At 40.6% G+C, this 21,820-nt stretch overlaps 1 protein-coding gene across 3 annotated transcripts in view; it reads right to left on the reverse strand.

The window, feature by feature from the left end:
* Positions 1-137: 137 nt before the first annotated feature.
* mks1 (MKS transition zone complex subunit 1) overlaps positions 138-21,820 on the reverse strand; it is a 40,741-nt gene continuing 19,058 nt past the window's right edge. The window contains exons 1-18 of one of the 3 annotated variants that reach the window (XM_034220500.1): positions 11,110-11,468; positions 10,362-10,483; positions 9,850-9,902; positions 9,556-9,723; positions 9,055-9,152; positions 8,702-8,830; positions 7,973-8,077; positions 7,607-7,715; positions 7,414-7,470; positions 6,340-6,382; positions 6,185-6,247; positions 6,006-6,076; positions 5,848-5,917; positions 5,647-5,754; positions 4,921-5,054; positions 1,598-1,680; positions 1,328-1,425; positions 138-824 (exon numbers count right to left, since the gene is read on the reverse strand). In XM_034220500.1, the coding sequence (XP_034076391.1) occupies positions 727-824; positions 1,328-1,425; positions 1,598-1,680; positions 4,921-5,054; positions 5,647-5,754; positions 5,848-5,917; positions 6,006-6,076; positions 6,185-6,247; positions 6,340-6,382; positions 7,414-7,470; positions 7,607-7,715; positions 7,973-8,077; positions 8,702-8,830; positions 9,055-9,152; positions 9,556-9,723; positions 9,850-9,902; positions 10,362-10,483; positions 11,110-11,186 (1,686 nt within the window). In that variant the 5' untranslated portion in view covers positions 11,187-11,468 and the 3' untranslated portion in view covers positions 138-726. Of the gene's footprint in view, positions 825-1,327; positions 1,426-1,597; positions 1,681-4,920; positions 5,055-5,646; positions 5,755-5,847; positions 5,918-6,005; positions 6,077-6,184; positions 6,248-6,339; positions 6,383-7,413; positions 7,471-7,606; positions 7,716-7,972; positions 8,078-8,701; positions 8,831-9,054; positions 9,156-9,555; positions 9,724-9,849; positions 9,903-10,361; positions 10,484-11,109; positions 11,469-21,820 lie in introns of those variants that run through there. The other 2 variants (XM_034220499.1, XM_034220501.1) reach the window with 2 other exon arrangements.

Raw genomic sequence — 21,820 nt, forward strand, 5'->3', positions numbered from 1 at the left:
GTATATTTAATGTTGTATGTATGTCTTTTAAAAATGGACCTTGAGTCTCTTCTATCAAAGTGGATGATGACACACAACCAGTAATATTCACTTTTGTATTTGATTTATTTAAAGTACTACTGATTGTGTGTTGACGATATTTATGTTTGTGTATGTAGATATCATAAACGGCCTTGACATGCATATACAAATACGCATAAACGTTGCTAAAATCACAAGGGATTATAGAAATCCAGTTAGTTATAGTTCATATACAAAAGTTTATTACACGGTAAACATCATTCTAACGTTTCAAAAAAAGAACCCTATGTACAATACATAGTAAAAATATATAATCCACATCTAAAAACATGTTTTATTTTCTGCTACACCACTTTAAATAAGCCATATTGTGTATAACTCCGAAAATAAGGGTATTAACTTGAATCTGAGACACATGATGAAAATACAATGCTTGGGGATACCATACTCAGTAGGCATATTGGCTTACTCTTTGTTCATCATATAAATCCATAGTTACCTCAGTTATTACCCCCAACAACATGTCAGCTGTCTTTACAAAGAATAAATAACAATAGGACTCGTTACAGTGCATCAGAGCCCTTTCGAAACACAGTGTGTACAATTTAAAATGGCAAATCATACTTGCTGGTAATGTTGCTATTATTCTACATAGCAGGTGTAAGCCATTTGACCGGAATTATGGTCTATTTTGTTAAATCAATATCAGGATTCGACATGCGAATGGGAGGTGGTGTTGACGAGGTCTCTGGGAAGACCTTCTCTGGCATCTTGCATTTTTTTCCTGGCCCTCTGGAAGGCCTCTGTAAAAAAACAAAAAACAAATAAACAATATGTAATGAATGGATAGGCTACACAGTTACAAATATATAAGACACAACCTCTTAAAGGTGGGGTAGGTACGAATGGAGAAACCAGCTCGAGTAAGCTCGAATTTGAAAGTACACAACCGGAAAAAATCTGCCCCTTCCTTCAGACTTCCTCACAGAGCCCCTCCTCCAACACACACGAACATGACCAATGAGGGCACGAGATAAGTTTGTGCACAGATGGAAGGCTGACAGGCAGGTAGGCCATCCAGTTACTTTAGCCGGGCCGGCTCAGAGGATTGGTCGTGCTTTTTACAGCGCCACGGCTTCCACAGATGAATTTTTTGTGTATATTTATTGTCAAAGCATTTAACTTATTCATTGCTATCGGGATGTTAAGAGCATTCCATGGAATATAACAAAAAGTGTATCTGAAGTGAATTATCTACCCCACCTTTAATCTCAGAATCTAAATAATTCAGTATAAAGGTCTTTACCCAGAATGGTGCAAACGGCTCCCTGCTGACTAAATCCTCCCAGCTGTTCCAAGACTTTCTGCCTCCTCTTCTTCATCACTGTGGCATCCACAAAGGCTCTGAAACAAAGACATCATGGAGACATTAAATCACACTCTGCAACTACTGTACTGAAAATAAAAATATTTAAAAGTGTTATAAATCATGTTTATTAAAATATTTCACAGAAAGTATTTTTTTTATAGACAAATGCTGTGATTTGTAAATACATTCACAATGGAGGTGTATTACCTGGCTTGCTGGAGGCAGTGCAGATTAAAGGTGACACTTCCTGTGGTTTCTGTGCAAAAGCCAAAGCGACTCAGCCTCTCTCCCTGCAAACACAAATGGAATTAAAAAAATAATAATTCAGTGTCAGAATTAACCGCAGCATGAACATGGACATAAAATAAACACGGTTCGAAATATATAATCAGACAATGTGGCGTTGCAAATGTGTCTGGAGGGAAATCTATACAGAAACTCATCAGTGTGACAAAAACTGAATGTTACCAGAGATTTTTTTATATAAAATAAAACTCTACATGCTCACTTTAAGTGCTATTTAGAGACATTGACAAATAAATGATGCACAGTGTTTTTAAAGGGTCCATGTCATGCTTTGCCGGTTATCAACCGTCCCCTTGTGTTATGAAGGTTTTTCTGCATGTAAACGGTCTGCAGAGTCACAAACCCTCAAAGTACACCCTGTAGCGAGTACAACTCTAACACAGAAAAGACCTGTCTGTGCTGCCCCAGAACGCCTCGTTGGAGATTTCTCTTTTTCAATTGTTTGCTTCCTGGGTACAGTGACGTAACGACGACCCAAATGGACCCATTGGTCCAAATGGACCAATCCGGAGCCGTTACGTTACGTCCGCGGATTGGTCACACACACACACTCAATCTTTTCTCAGCTGCAGCTCCGGGGATCTCTCAGCCTGAGACGGCGGGCACACACAGACTCACAGCCAGGCTGCGGGTGTGTGTGTGTGCTCGGGCTGGTTTAGCTGAGTCTCGCTATCTCGCAGACCTCACGCAGCAACCAGGAAACCACTAGTGATGGTGAGATGAAGCCTTATGAAGCTTTCCAGCCAATTGGTTCGCAAAAGGGTTCATCTCATGAGGCTTCATCATGGGCTTCATCTGAACCATAGACTGTATATATGATCTGAACACAAACCCCCTGCTGGTCAAAGTGTGTAAAACAGGCAGATTGGACATCTCAACAGTGTGCTCTATCTCATACCGAGTTCCCATTGAGTAAAGCCTTAGAATAACTCTAAACAACGAACATAAAATCATATTTTTATGTTAACAATATTGTTTTTATTCCAGTTGAATGATTGTGATTGAAAAGCCTAAGGAGGCTGGTAAACATTGCAAAGAGGGATTTGTATTCCTTAATAATATTCATAAACTTAACCATGTTGTAGCCTGAGAAAGGCTAAACCATATCAAAGAATACATGTATTAACTACATTATCTCATTTAGCTGTAGCTTTTATAAACAACAAAAAATACGTATTGTTCAGTCGTTGAGCCAGGGACCCTGCGGTCATGAGTCAACTGCTTTCAAGCTGAGCCACAGCACACACACTAAAGCTCCCTGAAAACACTGGAAGATATTTATTTCCTGTATTTATTCATTTATTTATCATGTTTTTATTCCTACATTTATTTATGCTTGTATCTATTTATTATGACATGTTCTGACCTCTATAAGTGAGGGTCTGAGCTCTCTTGATGTCACCGGGCCCGCCGGGTACAGGGGGGGTAATATGGTTATTATTATACATCCATGGGTATTATGAGCGTTGTGGTTCAACGGTTCAACCGATCTGAATCGCTTCCTGAAGCAGTCACGTGGTATCGACAGGCAGCGAGGCTTCGTTTGTCATCGATGACATCACTGGCCCAAAACGATACAAGCCTCGATACATGCTTCACAAAAAGCTTCGGGGATTACTCGACACACGCTCCGAAGCCTCGGCGCAATACGTAACATCACTAGAAACCACACCAGTAATCCAGCTCACACTGTCCGCTCCTCGCAGCAGCGAGCCCCACAACGTCCCGCCAACACGGCACCCAGACCCCACGCAGCATTCTCATCTGTTTGTCCTTACTGGTGTCATTTTCTGGTTGCTAACGCCATTGCAACACATAATCACTGATGTTCCGCTGTAACGGTGGTGGACTCATCAGAACAGATTGGGCGAGCTGACCAATCAGAGCACTATGTTGCAAATGTATTATCTTTTCAATTTACACACGGCATCTATTGCACGTCTGTCTGTCCTGGGAGAGGGATCCCTCCTCTGTTGCTCTCCCTGAGGTTTCTCCCATGTTCCCTTTAAACTGTGGGTTTTCTCCGGAAGTGTTTCCTTGTACGATGTGAGGGTCTAAGGACAGAGGGTCTAAGGACAGAGGGTGTCGTATTGTCATACTGATATTCTGTACACACTGTGAAGACCACTGAGACAAATGTAACATTTGTGATATTGGGCTATATAAATAAACATTGATTGATTGATTGATTGATTGATTGATTGATTGATTGATTGATTGAGCACAGTGGGCTCATAGGGAGGGGGGGGGGCAGGAGCTCCAACAAGCCGTTTAGGACAGAGAGTGAATACACATACTATACAGAGATGCTCTATGAGAAACCAATGTGAGTTTGGAAAATTGCACAATGTAAATCTATTCTAGCAGTGGCGAACCGTCAGGGCCTTCAAGGTATTCAGAGAATACCCTGGAACACTCAGATAAAACAAACAAACAATCGATTTCATTATATAAATAAAATGAATAAATGAGAATCGTATCCGTGTTGTTGATCTGTAATATTACAGTGTTACGTTGATTTGTTTGTCCTTCTCGGACCATGCACTACGCATTTCAGTGGTTTTGTGTTAGAAAAGAAAGCAACCAATCAGATCTTGTTCTGGGTCTCTGGGTAGAACATCCTTCAACAAGGTATTCTACATCCTTGATCGAATGCCCTGGCCGTTGCACTGAATGAGAGCGTACGTTTGGACTGACAGTTTGATCAACCAATCATATATTGATTTGTAGCCAATGGGCGTATTCTTTCAGAGTTCCCCTCGGTTCCCCTCGGTTCCAGGGTATTCTAGAAGGCCCGCTAGTTAACTGGCTCGAGGCAGAGGACCTAGAACGAATGCGACGAAGCAATTCATGCCGTTTTATTGTTTTTAACGTTGAAATGACAAGTGCAACAGGTGAAGATGAAGTTGTTGCCGAATTGTTGCGAGTACCCCTTTCAAGACGACAATTCAGTGAAAAGACGGACATTATAATGCCGCGGCGGGGGGTTGGTTTGTCTACAGAAGGTCCAGTTGTGATAGACACGGTTCACCACTGTATTCTAGTAGACCTCAACAATGGAATTATGATCAGTAGAAATGGCCATGACATGGGACCTTTAAGACACTTTGTGGTCCTTCTCTGGGATTTGTTTATTATTGTAGTAAAGCAAAGATGGGAATGAATTCTTGTTTTTATTATTCCTCATTGTTGTCTAGAGAGCTTGCACATAGTTTAGAGCCTACCTTGAAGGTCCCGGGTATTCTGACATAGCTGGGGTCTTCGAGTTCAGGAGATCCTCCGATGAAGAAGCGCCTCAGAGAAGAGACTGTCCCCGTCTGAAGGGGTCTCCACGTATGGCACGTTATTGTATGTTTACCTGCAACACAGAAGTGTAAACATACACATATCATAAAATAAGACCAGGGACTTTAAATGTTAATTGAATTCTATATTTTAAATCACAACAGATACATTTCACAGTTCTTTTATACATTTTTTGTCAGAGAATAAAGGTAGGGTAGTTAAGAATGGAGAAACCAGCTCCAGTGCGCTAGAATTTGAAAATACACAACCGGAGCCCCTCCTCCAACACACACGAACGCGCACATGACCAATGAGGGCACGAGATAAGTTTGTGCCCAGATGGAAGGCTGACAGGCAGGTAGGCCATCCAGTTACTTTAGCCGGGCCGGCTCAGATGATTGGTCGTGCTTTTTACAGCGCCACGGCTTCCACAGATGATATTTTTTTATATATTTATTGTCAAAGCATTTAATGTATTCATTGCTATCGGGATGTGAAGAGCATTCCATGGAATATAACAAGTGTTTCTGAAGGGAATTACCTACCCCACCTTTAAACAACTGCAAATATTTTGCTAAACATTTGTTGGTTCAAACTTTTTTTTTTAATGTTTGGAAATAAGACTAATTGATGAATAATTAAACTCTGCAGTGTACAAAGCATACCAGGCATGGCAGGAAAAAGCAGATAGCCGTAGCCTTCAGTTCTGTAGCGCTGCCAGGAGTCCAGAGAGAGGACCTTAAAGTAGATCACTGGCCACTGAAGAATTGGCTCTGAGATAAGGATAAAACCCAAGTATTAGTATCATTTGTTAAATGCATCATGGTATATAATAATACATGAAACACCCCATGGCTGATACTAACCCTCACTCTCTTTTTCACTCATGTAGAAAGCTTCAAAGCTGAAGGGGTAACTGAAGAAAGCTACATTTTCCTGTTGGCAGAGAGAATACTGAGGGTTTAACAAACATCAGAAGCGACACTGTGACGCTGCTCACCTTGTTTTCCTACAGTATACACACCTTCCCTAATGTTTTGGCCCGGCAGGTCTGTGTTACCCCCGAGTGAGACTGAAAAGGCAGGCTGGACCAATCTTAAACAAACAAGAATAATACAAGTTCAAATGGTAAATGCATTTTAGTTTCAAATATTTTAAAGTATAACACTGTGTATAGTTTCGTATACTGTGTATGTGACTTACTGTTGGGCAGTTCCATGAAGAAGTGGATGTATAAATTATCATACTCAAAGCCTTTGGCTGAGACTGGGGAAAGAAAAGGAGAAAGAGCTTTTAAATGCCAAAGACGGCATTACAGAAATATATACAGTAGTGATGAGCACTGTTTTCCTACTCACCTATCTCTCCATTCATCATGTAGCGCAGAATACCTAAAGGAGGCTAGGGGACAGAAATACAGTTAGTGCAAAAGCTTGTGCCAAACATTTTTGTCGGTTTTTATCTTACTAGTGTTTTGTATTGTTTTTACGTCATGTAGGAGTTATTGAGTTATTCAGTCTGTGGCTTCTGATCTGGTTTCATTGTCTCGTGTTTTACATTTATTTCATGTCCTGTCTGTTTTTTATGTATTTATGCTATGTTTTTTTATACAGTTGTTGATGTACCGCACTCAGGGGCGGTTCTAGGGGGGGGGGGGGGGGGGGGGGGGGCAGTGCCCCCCTAACACTGACCTCTGACCCCCCTGTGGTCCCCCTAACAATGAAAAGTTTTTATTTTATTTTTAAATGTATATTTTCTGGTACTCGGTTTGCCAAAAAACGCAGGATTGTGTTGCTGTAATGTGAGATTGTGCAGACACCCTTATGTAAAGTAGAGATGTAACTGTTCATTGCCTTTGTTTTTATATAAATATGGTGTTAGTGCAAAACATTGCACTATAACTTAAGCTGAAGCTAACAGTAATAACTATAAGATCTATCTGAAATAAATAAGTGTACTGAAACAAATACCAATAACTGTATTGCATTGTTTTCTTATGCGCAATTACTTCATATTGTCTAGTTCTCTTTTTCGTCCTGCATTTATTGAGCCCCCCTCAGAAAATAACTGGCCTCCCCAGTCAAATTGGTCTAGAACCGCCACTGACCGCACTTTGTTCAACTCTGTTGTTTTTAAATGTGCTATAGAAATAAAGTGGATGGATTGGATTTTGTTTTAGGTCCAATGTTAATATTTGATCAATGAACCCAATCAAAGGTCCCAAACATGTTATTTCCAGCTTCTGAAATGTGATGATTTGTTGCTTTATTTTTATTCATGACTGTGAACTGAATATTTTTGGGTGTTGGACTGTTGATCAGAAAGAAAAACTATTTGAATATGTAACCTTGATTTCTGCTAAGCTAAAATGGGCGTTAAATCAAATTTTCTGATCAAATTAATCTCTAATAGTTATTTTCAAAATGACTTACCATTTCAAAGTCCTGTCCAACCAGGCTATTGAGGTATTCCTTATGCCGTACGTACAGCTAGAACCAAAGAAAAAGGGATGTTTCAATATCATAAAACGGGCTCATTTCAATCCTTAATCAGTAAAATGATCATGAACATTAAAAGCTGTATTCTGCTTTTGTCCTGGAGGAAACATGAAGGAGATGAACTCACGTCTTTGTACATGTTCTGCTCCCTCTCCTTCTCCTCCGGCTGCATTGCTGTGCACACATTCTCCACATTAAGACGCCAAACTTCTCTCTTCTCCCCTACTGTTACAACCCTGCACATCAACACACACACACCAGACACGTTTTGGTTCAATTTGTCGCAAAATCATGCATCTCTTTATACTTAAAATCCACATACTTTTTCTATTACAATCCAGACAATATCTGTCAAGAATTGGGCCAGAGTGGCAGACTTTTAAAGTGGTTTAGAGTACATAGTGCAGCTTCAACTGACAATTCTAAACATTTTGATATGATATCCGTCAATACTGGAGACACAAACACTCTGCTTGTCATGCTGTGAACTTACCTGTAAGGCTCTTTGCCTTTGTTGAAGTCAGGTTTTACAATGACGGTTCCACTGCCGTCTGTTTTTATGGTTAACAGCAGATATTCATTCTCTTTCTGGCCCAGCCTGAGGATGCAAATACATACAGAGAGAGAAACAACTGAGACAGGTAGAAATCAATTGATGCTTTCTAACCTGTACGGGTCAGAATCAGAATACTTTATTTATTCCAGGGGGATCTTTTTTCCACAGTTAAACAATTTTAGAATGAATTAAATAAATTACAAATATGTATATAAACATGAGAATTAAAAATCAAAAGGTTAAATTAAACGATTAAATGAACACAATTAACTTAAATGAAGATATTTAAACAAATAGTCCAAAAGATAAAATAAAATGGAATAAAAACCTTTTCATCAAAAATCTAAATGTGCACATTGTACTACAACATATAACGTGTATATTACAATAATAATAGATTTATTTTGTAAGCGCTTTTACAGGTGCTCAAAGTGGCTTTACAGAGATAGTGAAAAGAAAAGAACAACAAATAAATATAGTTGAAGTCAAATTAAAATCAAGCAATACAACAACAACCACACATTAAAAGCCAGATTGAAGAGATTGATACATATAGACATTAACAAGATTTTATTCAGGTTAATACTGATCAAGAGTCTGTTTTGATGTGTCTGTTACGACAGTGCTTTATGGAACAATAAGGACTGAACAGAGATGGGGTCTCACCTTCCAGGGGGGGCCAGGTCTGCCATGATGTGCATGGTCTGCATGGCATTATTCACCACATGACTGTTCTTTACAAACTCCTCTGTGGGCTCCCAGATGACGATCTTTGACTTAGGGATACTAGAATCTCTGCAAAATGAGCCAGACATGACAGTTTAAAACATGAAACATCACAAATTCTGTCTTTTGAATGCACTTCCTGTGAGCTGAACTACAAGGGGTTTACAAACTAGTTACAAGAGGAGATGCTAATGACATGCATTATTGATATTTCAAAAAGAATACAGACTTCCCAATGGAAGATAGTCCAGGTTATCAATTAATTTAAATAAATTAAGTGATGCTTCACTTACAAGGTTCGTCTTTCTTGCCGCCTGTTTCTCACGCTGGCCATCCTCTCAGCCAGGAATGTGGGGCCAGATTTGGTTGTTGTCAATAAGTCAGTAGGGTACTGCTTTCAGGATGAAAAACAACCAGCTACTTATTACAAACAGTTTTACAGATGAACACAACAAAAATCTTCTGGTTCTGGTGAATCTGGTTTATGTTTAATCACCAAGTACCACAACAACTTAACACACAAGGCAGTGCCATTGACAGAAAGAGCATTCTAAAGTGTGAACATGGCACTAAGCATGTCTGCTGTCAAGAAAGGGGGACATACACCTACGTGTTTTCAATCTTAATCTAGTGTTACTGTGCATTATCATACATTTTATAACAATACATTAATTTGAAGGTAAGATAGCACCAAAGATTCTGCTCCATTCTTATCTAATATGTAAATGAAATATAACACTGTAAGGTGCATTATTGGACGATGGCATAGACACTGTAGAATGCACGGTTCTTACTAGTTGTTGGATAGGAAGACAGCTGGTGAAGCGATCGTGGTCAGTGTATGTGAAAATCCTGTGATTGCGCCGGCCCTTGGCCTTGTTCAGGGCCCGGATCTCTGTGAGGTACTGACGGTCCAGAGGGGTCTGACACGCCGACTCGTTCTGAAACAGCTCCATCTCATACTGGGACCACAGACAGAGAGGCATGGGTAGGAGAACAACAAAACATTTACCATAAACACTTGATATTTAAGTTGTGTTCTTTTGTAATCACTCATTATAATTTTCTGCGGATACTTAAAGTGCTACCTGACTGAAGAGTTTCTCCTGCCAGCCCACCACCAGCTCCTCGTCATTATCACCTAGTGACAGAGTGGAAGAAATCCAAGTTATTAAAATAAACTTTGATGTAAAACAATGAAATAAATATACACATGTGAAAATAAAAGTTATACATTATGTCTGTTACATTTCTGTATGCTTTCTAATGTATGATGGTATATACTTTACTTATTGTGCACTGTAACTAACCCTAACCCAACAAACAAACAACATTACACTTAATGTCCAACAGCAGTCCAAATAAGAATGTGCCGATCTAAGTTTTTAGTCCTAATATTTATAGATTACTGATCCAATACTGGTGTTTAATTCATAAACGGTATGCCTGATTGTGGAGGTAACTGGAATTATTCTTTTAAGTGTAAAACAACTTCATGAATTGTCACAAAATGTCACAAATAAACACACAGATACTGTCCATCCTGAACATCAATTTCACCACCATTCAGTCTTTTGCCCAGCAGTAAGAATGAGTATACCTTTCTGGCCTTGTGGTGTGAGGGTTTCCAGCTCTATGGCTCCTCCATCTTGCTGGGACAGCACATGCTGCTGGAGGTGCTGAGAGAGGGCTGCTGTGGAGGTCACCCTCTCTAGACGCACCCTAAAGAAGGGAAATAAATGAATACTGTCCAGTTAAAATGCGTACTTAAGCTGAACCACTCACCTCAGGCAGAGATCAACAGCTCAGATATCCGGGGCCTCCTTTCATCTCTGTTTTGGATCACACCTTATCATTAACCTGTTTATTTTTCTATGACGCTCACAGGTTTGTATTTTTGAAATTAACCTTCCTGCTTACCAGTTATATATATCTAACACTTTTTGTTTAAGTACCTTTATTTTAATGTATTTTCTTGATATTTTGTTTTATTCGCACTACTTATGCACAATGAGATGTCTTAGGAGAGTTTGTAAAATACACCAATGGTTGGGCTCCAAAGTCAAATTCATGGCATCATAATAAGAGAAATAAAGTCGTTGTTTACTTCTGCTCTTAAATGTGCAGAAATTAGTGGTGTAGATTATCATCGCAACAGAACATGTCTAAATGTCCTTCTGATCATACATATAACATGTAGTAAGGAAGGAGACCAGCGTTAAAGGAACCACACGATAATCTAAATACATAATACGCTCGACAAGAGTGTGAGCAGTCTGAGAGGTTTTCCATTGCTTGAATAAAATGTTGTAGCTTGGCTAATGTTAAGGTTATCAGGAGCTACTCACCTTATTTTCAAGTTTTTAACAGCATCCCGGGACCTATACACAGCTTCTCCTGTATCTGTGTTCCAACTATCTGCCATCAAGATAGTATTCAATATCGCTAGTAAACATTCGGAAAACGCTTTTTCGTGTTAGCTAAACTAGCACTTGGCGTTAGCTACAGTTAGCCAACAGGTACATTTTTCGTGTTTGTAATAACTTGCAATATATACAGTAACTGTGTACAGCGTTTGAAACTAAAAGCGACAGAAATGGCAGATAAATAAGGGTTGATTTGTAAGTAACAGCTACTACGAAGAAGCTAACGAGCTAAAAGGCAACCACACATTACTGCTAATGGATTGTAATCGTTGCCATAGATACAGGTAGTTCTTCTTCTTGTTTAGATGTTTTGGCAGTTTGCACACGTCAGCATTACCGCCGACTACCGAGCTGGAGTATAAATCAGTACATTGACAGCAAATAGAAAATCACTCAAGTAAAAGCAACACAATAACCTAGAAAATAAATACAAGTTTAACTGTGGGGCTGACATATAAACATAAATAAAATGCTAAATTAACTACGGATGTAATATATTTTTTGCCAAAAGCGGGCGCTGTGTAGACCCCGTTTCCAGGGACAACCGCGACGGAGGAGCAGCACCAACAGCAAAAGGACAAGATATTACATTAACGACAACATTCGAGAAATATCCATAGGTAATATCAGCGCCATATAGATTATATATGATATATGGCTCTACGTCTAACATCCCGTCAAATGTATCAAACGTAAGTGGGGCTTATTTTTCTATGACTAACTCATTCGTACTTTTTTACAATTGTTGTTAGTAGTTTTGATGTCTTACACTCTGTATTGTTAGCTAAGGTAATGTAACTTACTGTTAGCTAACGTCTTTACAATATACATTTCAGCTTTAACAGCAGCTAATTTATTACTTTTTACTTACGTCAGAGTTGTCAATTGTGTTTTAAAATGTATCTTGTCAATACTGATCCAAAATCCAAAAATGTGTGCGTTTAAAAATCACATTTGAACTACTGTTTAGTTCATACATTTTCATTGTGAATTTTTTGCAGCAGTACAATGCACTGTGCATTTTAAATGGTAAATACTACAGTACTCTGTCTCTTTTCAAATAAACTCCAGGTACAAAACTAATAGAGAATTATTATCGTTATATCTGTCCATCCATTTTAGCTATTTTCTTTTATGCATTTTTGTGATTATTTGATGGGTAAATATGTCATCCATCTGCTCTATAGTGCTTAAAAACAGCTGCTATGGCACCAGTAAGCACATCTTACGCTGGAAAACATTCAATGTCAAGGCAAGACGTGTTTTTTTTTCATTTATTTTGTCGTATTCCAATAATCCAACATATAAAGAACATTGGTTTCACCTGTGGCATTTCATTCTGGTGCAGCAATCACACCACCACCTGGTTCAGCTGGTGCCCAAAACCACCTTTAAAAATTGCTTTGCTTAACTTAAATAATTACACCAAAAGTAATTACAATACAACAATTATTAATTCCACATTAACACAAACAGCTAGAAAATAAATCTTTAATTACTAAATTACACAAGGCACGTTTATTTATATAGCACCTTTCAACACTGGCAATTCAAAGTGCTTTACAAAAATGAAAGAGATTAAGAAAATGGCATTTAAAAACGGTCATTAAAAAGCAAAGATAATAAAATAAACATTAAGAAAAAATATATGAATAAAAATTACAGTGCAGTTTAAGATATGAATAGTTCAATTAAAAGCAGCGACAAAAAGAAAAGTCTTCAGCCTGGATTTAAAAGTAGTCAGAGTTGCAGCGGACCTGCAGGTTTCTGGGAGTTTGATCCAGATGTTTGGAGCATCATAACTGAACGCTGCTTCTCCATGTTTAGTTCTGACTCTGGGGACAGAAAGTTGCTCTCTAAAAATGCCGACCGCGAGACGTAAAATACATGACACTTGTCTCTATGCGCGGCAAAATAAGCTCGCCAAAATGGCTTCACCAGTCTGGCTGTATTTTAAGGTGTCCGAGAATGACAATAAAATAGCGGTATGCAACGTGTGTGAAGCAGAAATCCTGCAGCTACGCCGGGGACTAACCCTAACCAAAATTGTCCATCGGAGCATCCCTAGAAGTAATACATCTGCCTGCCTGTCCACCTTCCTCTGCGTCGGTTCATGTAATATAAAAGTTGTGACCAAAACATTACAAATCATTGTGTTTTTCTGTGTGCAGGATGAAGAAGACCAACTTTTCCCAGGAAAGATAAGGATGTCTCTCAGGAAGGGTCCATCTGGCCACCTGCGACAGGACCCTTCAGAGGAGGGAATGAGAATCAAAAAAAAAAATCCTTCCCTTCAGGACAAGTCTGCCCCTCAGAAACATGAGCATGTGAGGACAAATGCTCTCACTGAGGTCCTTCAGAGGGGAGGGCAAGTGTCCGACCGACTCGAGGTGATGGGGGTATTTATTACAGTTTCATTCCTTGAGAATGATGTCGGCTACACCAGTAACCTGATGGAAAAGGTGGGAGAGGAGGAGAGAGGTGGGACCTTCAACCATCAAAGGGCACGCAAGGACAGCCTGCTGTGGAAGAACAGGGAGACGCTGTCCTCGATGAAGGTATTGATATCTATTAAACGGTTTAATCATGGCAGTCATATAATTAAGGCTTTATTACATTTTCTCTTGTTGTGTATGTACTATGGTGTTTTACAGATCTGCCTTTTCCAGCGCCTCCTGTCCCTTTGGTCGCAGCACACCAGCCTGCAGCCTCTGTTCCGGGCTATAGTCAGGATGTTGCCCACTGGAACTGCTCCCACCAGCAGAAAACATGGATGAAGACTGAGTTGGAAACATTGGGTCTGTGGCCAGGTTCACGTCCCTCAACACATCTCCAGAAAAGGTTTTAGAGACACAGCAGCTGTGGCATAGTTTGACCTCAGGTAGCCAAACTATCAGTGTGCCTGTCATAACTCTGCCACCTGCCGTATTCAACCCTCCAGCTGTGGCTCCCAGACAGGAGGACTCACTGAGCAGGGCTTCAGTGGAGAAGATTGTGACAGACGTCCTGGCAAAGCAACAGCAGCCGAAACAACAGCCTCAGAAAAAGACGCGGATGAGAAACTGTTTAGCCTGCGGTCAGCCTAAATCCAGATATCTTGGGGATGGCTCTTCAGTTCTTTTTTTTTTACCAGTCAAAAACGGTCAAATACTTTTACTGCTCCACCAAGGTCTTTAAGACCTAAACTAAAGAAGGCCTCAAAGACACCAGGATGTCTTTTGAGAACTTTGCTGCAACTCCGTTTTTTGAGCGAGAGCTTGAGGCCGCCAGACAGAGGGGGGCAGAGTGGAGAAAGGTTGCAGAGGAGAGAGGAAGGCAGCTGTGCAGCTTCCAACAGGCCGTCTCTGCAGGTTTTGTCACCAACCACTGAAGCAGGGTGCCAACAGCCCTCATACCCATGCATCCTTCCCAGGGGTTCCAGGGAAGTATATCTACTGCCCCTCCAGAGTCTTCTCCTTATACAATGCACAGGGCATGGAGAAGGAGTTGACGTGGCGGGAGTTCCAGCAGTCTGACTTTTATGATGCTGAAAGGGACAGATGGATTGCAGACAAAAGGAAGCCCTAACTCAACCTCACATACACAGAGGCATGCGCCACTTCCTGGGTCTACTTTCAGTGTTTTTTATATATGTGTAGTTCTATTTTGAATATTTCCTATATTTGATGTTTCAGCTGTTTTTGAATAAATGATCTTGAATGCATCACTGTGACTGTCTTTACTTGATAGAGGAAGTAATAGTGATAGGAAATGAAACAATGAAGCACACTCATATGCTCAATGTAAACATCTGTACAAACATATTAAAAAAAATATTAATTAAAGTAAAAATACCAAAAAATGATATTACTAATATTATGATATCACTATTTGTTATTATTGTTATGATTGCTATAATATATTAAGATTAAAATAACTATTATAAGAAGCAGCAAGGAAAGAATAATTCATTTCTAACTCCAAATATCAGTTTCAACTTTAACTTTAAACCTTTGAAAAGATAAATGTAGTGTTTATGTATAATGGGCAACATTTTGAAACAGAATGTGGGGAATTTTGTTTGGGTCAGGTGGGATTCGAACCATCGTTCTTTTGAAGAGGCTTCTGGCCAATAGAAAGTCTTCTATGGGTATACACGGCTCACCGGCGCTGGAAGGCCAAGAGTAATCATTGGGACCAGCAGCCAGTAATATATTCTAGCCTCGCAACTCCCCTGCAAGGCTTGAAAGAAGTACTGGCAAGACGTCGAGCCCCAGTGGCTGGAGAAGCTACCAAAGCGCTTCAGCAAGACTGCAGGCCTTCCTGACACTCAAAAAGGTGGTCTGCAAATCTGTCCTGGATGAGATGAGGCGCAGCGGCAGATCACCAGAGGACATCTCCAAGGTGCTCCATCTTAAATATGTAGAGCTCCTCCTGCTGTGTGTACAGAACGTCAGGGATGTTAAGGCAGGAGTCTACTGCCAGGAAACCATCACTGGGTACCTCAGAAAGGCAGATACTCCAGCTCCATTTGGTGGAAACGCAGAGGCTCATGGCTGGTGTGGAGCAGTGTTTCCGCCAGACCAGGGCTGAGAGGGCGTCCACCCCGAGAGCGGGGCAGAAACGCTGGTGTGGAGCATCTAATTCTTCCCACTACCTGCCTGGTCCAGGTGGAGGAGCTCCTTACTCTGCTGCTTCAGGGGATCTTTGGACAGGCCCTGAGGTCAGATCACACACGTAGAGGGGCTAGGAAGGTTGTGCTGTCGTCCGGCACCGTGTCTTCCTATGCCATCATGAACGAGAACTGGAGGATCCTGAGCTGGGTGACGTGCTCTTTTGTTACCAAAAACCTAGCGGTGGCTTCAACTCCCAGCCTTTGAAGTTACAATCCAGATACTTCTTTTGTTCTTCAGAGATGCTGAGTGTGGACATTGCCTGCTGTACTGCATCACTGTGACCTTTTCTCCGCCTGTGGGCAAACACAGAACATGTTTGAGTTAGTAAAGTTTAACATCCTCAAACCTTTCAATACTGGAGCTGTGGGATCCACGGGCTAAGTTCTGAAGATTCACTCTAGTGTTTTACAATCACTAGAAACTCATTGCAATTTGGTCCATATTGTGCATAATTCTAAATAAACCTGATTGTACATTTAGTAATCTATTTAAAATATGAATTGCAAAATCTTTGTTTATGAAAAAAAACGGCATTAAAACCTGATAACGATTCTGATCTTCACTGCAATATGGTTCAATGACATCACATGTTTTACCTCGACCAAACCAATTATATGTAATATCAATTAATACATTTTGGTCACGTTGTACTCTGAACAACTATGTTATTTATGTATAAATACATCAGTGAGTAACTTTAAATCATTAACAGCAGTCAACAGCCAAAAATAAAAGATGTGGCCGATCCCACAAATGTATGTTCCTGACCAATGTGGCACCATTTAAAAAAGGTATATATATACACACAGGCTTTCCTACGGTATAAGATGTATTGCCAAAAAGTATTGTTTCAACAAAGAAATAATCTAACAAACACACATTTTCTTACTTTTTGTGCTTAGTTTATATAGAGAAAACGAGGCGGCACAATGCTAATAATGTTAGCCTCCCCCTCAAAGCAAAGCTAAGGCTAGGTTTAAGGACAACAGGCGGACAGGAACAACCGGTGTGGTTAAGCGGTCTCTGCCTTGTGTTGATAATGGACGAGACCCGAGCCAGCGTAAAGTTGAGACGATCTCTGTTTAATGACTGACAACAGATACAACGATCAGTTTTACATCAATGTCCCTCACAGTGACTCCTCTCACGTGGAACATGTTACGAAAAGGCAACGTACCTGACAACAGATAAAACGATCAGTTTTACATCAATTTCCCCAGTGACTCCTCACACGTGGAACATTTTACGAAAAGGGAAGAGGAAACGTGAGGGACACAATATATAGGGGGGAAAGTCCTCACAACAAAACACTCCTGAGCACAGCGACCACACTTCAGAGGTTCCGCCCACTGATCTCTGACCTTGCCAGGTATTTAACATTCAATAGATTGAAGAACACAGAATAAAATAATATAAAACACAGAATTTGTGTGATTATACAAAATTAAATTAAATAAACCCCACTGCATATTTACATCTGTTACACAATACATACCGAGGACCGGAGCACAAACCGGTCAACCCGGTGGTTTGAAAGATGGAGAAGTGATGCGGTCATGAAGTGTCTCTGATCAAAACTCTCCACGAGGTGCTTCATAAGCAACACGCCGCCAAAAAGCAACAGCAACTCACGTGCATGTTGACGCCCCCTTAAAAGAGCCTGTGACAGCATCCCAACAACTGTTGTGCAATGAAATATTGGGCTACTAGTAATCTCGAACCGTCAGTTTAAAAAAGAAAAAGCGATACCGTTCCGTTAAATATCAATAATTTCGAACATCGCGGGAAATTCCTTCGACTCATTTTGAAGTTTTGGGGGAAGCCGGAAGTGACGTCAATGCGGGAACGCTTCACTGTGCGGCGAGAGAGCCAAACACGGACAAAGTGTGTTGTCTTGCGTAGAAATGGTGAATTACTGAGTTTAGGCACGTTAATAACGTTTTAATGAAGTTGACTACAGTATATTCATATTTGTCAGTGCTTTCATGTCAATTCGGCGAACATAAACATAAATGATCGTGGTGAAGATGATGATTACATTAGGATTACAAATCGGTAGTGAGAGCTACTGAATTTCCTCCCGTAGGATGTGATATAAAAACAAATCGATTATTTTTGTAGTTGTAAACTCAAGTGGATGAAACTACATGAATTAGTGCTTTCATGTCAATTCGGCGAACATATGATAGATTAAATGATCGTGAGAATGATGATTAAAAATCGTTTGTTTGTGCGGGTCTGCATTTCCTGATGAGAAAACAAACCGATGCTTTTTGTAGTTGTAGTACACCAACATGGATTAAACGTGTGGTTTTTTCACCACAATGTTGGGGAAATTAATGGATAAAATGCACGGATTATTATTATTATTATTCCCACTCCGATCGGGACACTAGGTCCACCGTTTCCCCGCAGCGAGGCTCCCCCCGTTGACAGTTTACGTGGGCTGGGTGCAGTCGCGGACTGGCCATCGGGACGAATCCCGATTCCCGATGGGCCGGTACCGAAGTGGGCCGGTCGGATAAATCACTAGCACATCCCCCATAGGCGGCGCGTGAGGCTCAGGTTTGGGAAGGCTAAATAACTTTTTTTACCTGACGCTGCCCGCCTCCGGCGTCTATAGAAAAGAGATCAACTCAGTGTGTGGAGTTTAAATCTCTCAAGTCATATTACAGGATAAAGGAAATACAGTTTAAACTGCGGTAGGCCTATGCAGAGAAGACGCCGACGTGTCGCACTTATCATTCATATTACATCATCAATCAGATCATCGATCATATTATAATATCATAATATATCATATATTTCCTTATCTGCCGTGTCTGGCCGTGCAACACTTACAGTGTCACATACTGTATGCAGAAGTATTATTTTTAGCAACACATTATGTTGACGAAACACTCGAGTCAAATGTAATTAAAGTCAGATCCACTCGTGTTTTAGACGTGAACGCGCTCTCAGCTGGAGAGAGAAACCCTGGCTTGATTTACGGAGTTGATAACCAGCGTCGTAGGACCGCTTAGCGAGATCTCGTTTGTTAGTTTGTTGTTGTTAGTTAGTTTGTTACTCAAACATATCCAGGGTCTGTTGAACTGGCTTCGTAGTACAGGGCACAGGTGGCTGGCAGCGCTAATGTCAAAGACACAGACATTGCATTATATTTGTATTTTACCAGGATGCAGTGACACAAATATTTACATATTTACATTTACTATCTACAGCACCCGCAGCCCCTGACATCCCCCACTCCCCCCGTTGACAACTTACTAGCGGTACCGAAGTGGGCCGGTCGAGAGTCCCGGGATGATTTTTAGTCCCATTCCACCACTGGCTACATGACCGTATGATCGCCCATATTGACGCACCTAATTCCTAAACTTCTAACAGATACAACATAAACCGATCCTTCAGCCTCATATGAGCTCTCAGACACGTTCAAAATTAAACTGTCTGAGCTGTCTGAGCTTGCTGCTGTGTGCGCCATCGTGCGTTTACATGCAGATGCTGGGATCCTGAACGGTGCAGCTGGAGCGCTGTGCCCGCAATGACGTCACACGTAATTTGGCGGGACTTGAAGAATCCCCGAGAAGATCCAGGAAATGGTCAACATTGAAGGGCAGATTAATGGTTATCAAAGTACAAATATCCAAAATCAGTTCAGTAACGGTTTTCAAGGGGACAATATTTACTCAAATTGATGGGTTTGGATGATGGGGGAAACTCGTGTCACAGGCTCTTTAAAGCTGAGTTCGAGGCAGGGGCGGATCTACCGGGGTGGCATGGGGTGGCAACTGCCACCCTAAACAATAGCCTTGCCACCCCAGCTGCCACCCCAGTTGGCATCTTTGTTTTGAAAGAAAAGTTGTGGCTCATCGGACATTTATGAGAGAAAATCTCTAATGTCCGAGTGCAAGTGAATGCAGCACAAGACGCGAGTCTTGTAACCCCTCCCCCGGCCCTGGCGCGAGACTGGAAATATGATTGATGGCGAATTCAGTTGAACGGTGGACGGCGCAAAACGAGAAGCATTTCGGACCCAAGTAGACGGAAGGAATGAGGTAGTTGCGATCTACAATTACAGAGAAGAGAATGTCAAGTTTGGCTGTACTCAGCATTGAATCAAAACGCACTAAAGCTTTGGATCTTAATACGTTTGTGAGGTGTTTTGCTGAACAAAATGGTAATCGCCGCATTCAGCTGTAATAGGCATGCCAACTTGATGCTCTGCTCACGGATGACTCGATGAGCATAACAAACTGTTAAGATGATGACCTTGTATGCGTGTATATATTTGTTTTCTTTGTGGGGGTCTGCCCCCAAAAAACAGTTTTAAGTCCTGAGGAAGTAAAATCAGACGATGTGTAAAACTACACTGCCCAGCCAACAGAAAGTAACCACTTTGATTTAACTAGGCCAGTAGGTAAGGACCTTCCACTGGATAATAACTGCAGCGATGTTTTAGCTGAATACACGTTTTCTAACCCTAACTGATGCAGTTAGTCACTTCTTTAATGTTTGTTCTTTCTGATGTAAAGTCAAGGTTGTAACTGTATATCAATAATGATATAATTACTTGTTTTTCAAATTTGAAGGAGGGTGAGCAAGCATCTTGATGAACATTCATCATTAACTCCTCCAAAATATATAGTTTATTCAATAATAAATGAATATGTGAATCATAACAGTGATTGACAGCTGATAGGAATAATATGATTGTTAATAGTATCATATTCATTCAGACAAACATCGATGAGACAGTTAATTAATGTACTTATTGCAGCAGTGCATAGATTTGGTTCCCCTGCTGGTCTAAGATTGAAACAAACTCATTCAGTTATTGTTCAGTTAAAATTCATTAAATTACGTCTGCCACCTTACCTATGTAAGGCTTTACTGATGTGCCACAATAATATCACCTAATGTCATTGAGTTAAAATATTAATATTGTGGCTTTCCAAGTTAACATTGATTGTAGGGGTGTAACGGTTCACAAACATTTCGGTTCGGTTCGTACCTCGGTTTTTAGGTCACGTTTTCGGTACAGCAGAACAAATTCTCACAACATTAAACATTTTTTTTATTTTTTTAAATTATTATTAAACGAATGAACTTAAATGAATATTCACTCAAATAAATACAAAATATAATAAAATAAACATTAAGGTGTAGCATGTCGATGAACTTAAATGATCTGTATTTGAACTGTACTGTACCTAAGCAGCCAGGTTGACATTAGGACTTGCTTTTCATTGTATTTTCATGTTGTTTAAAGAAAGATGAACTTGTCCACATTGCTGCTGAAAGGGCAGATCTGCTGGCACCAACAATGTCTCCTGCTGTGGAGAACACCCTCTCTAGGGACAGAGGTAGCAGACACAGCCAGGTAGCGCTTTGCTAACATGGCAACATAAGGATATTTGGCGTTTGTAATAGCGTTGGCTCGGTCTGAACTCTCTGCGAGTGGTGGAGGCTTACATGCTAGCGGGAGTTGGGTTTGCACTTCAGTCTTTTTTCTTTTGGTACCAGTGATATTCACGTTCGGGTGATGCCTTTTCAAATGAGTGTGCAAGTTTGATGTATTGCCAGCCGCGTAACCAATGTTAGTTGAACAATGCCGACAAACAGCTTTGGTTCGGTCCAGCTGTCTTTGTCCGTCATCCTTGTTCGTAACTGCGAAACCAAAATGTTCCCAAACCGGAGACTTCAATGATGCTGGAGGATTTTTGAGCTCAACTTTATCTGCGTTCACCATTTCGATAGTTCCTCAAATTACTGACTACATTTGAACGCATCCCTGTGACCAGCTCTCATAGTATGCCTCTCGTCCAATGAAATGACTTGGTCGCTCTATGATATATACCTAAGATTACTTCCAGAAAGTTGTTCATGTTCTCAATTTTTTACATTTAACGTTATATTCGTTCGGTACCCTTCGGTTCACACGTGTACCGAACCGAAGGGCCCGTACCGAATAATGT

This window comes from Gymnodraco acuticeps, unplaced genomic scaffold (genome assembly GCF_902827175.1).
Source record: "Gymnodraco acuticeps unplaced genomic scaffold, fGymAcu1.1, whole genome shotgun sequence".
NCBI lineage: Eukaryota > Metazoa > Chordata > Actinopteri > Perciformes > Bathydraconidae > Gymnodraco > Gymnodraco acuticeps.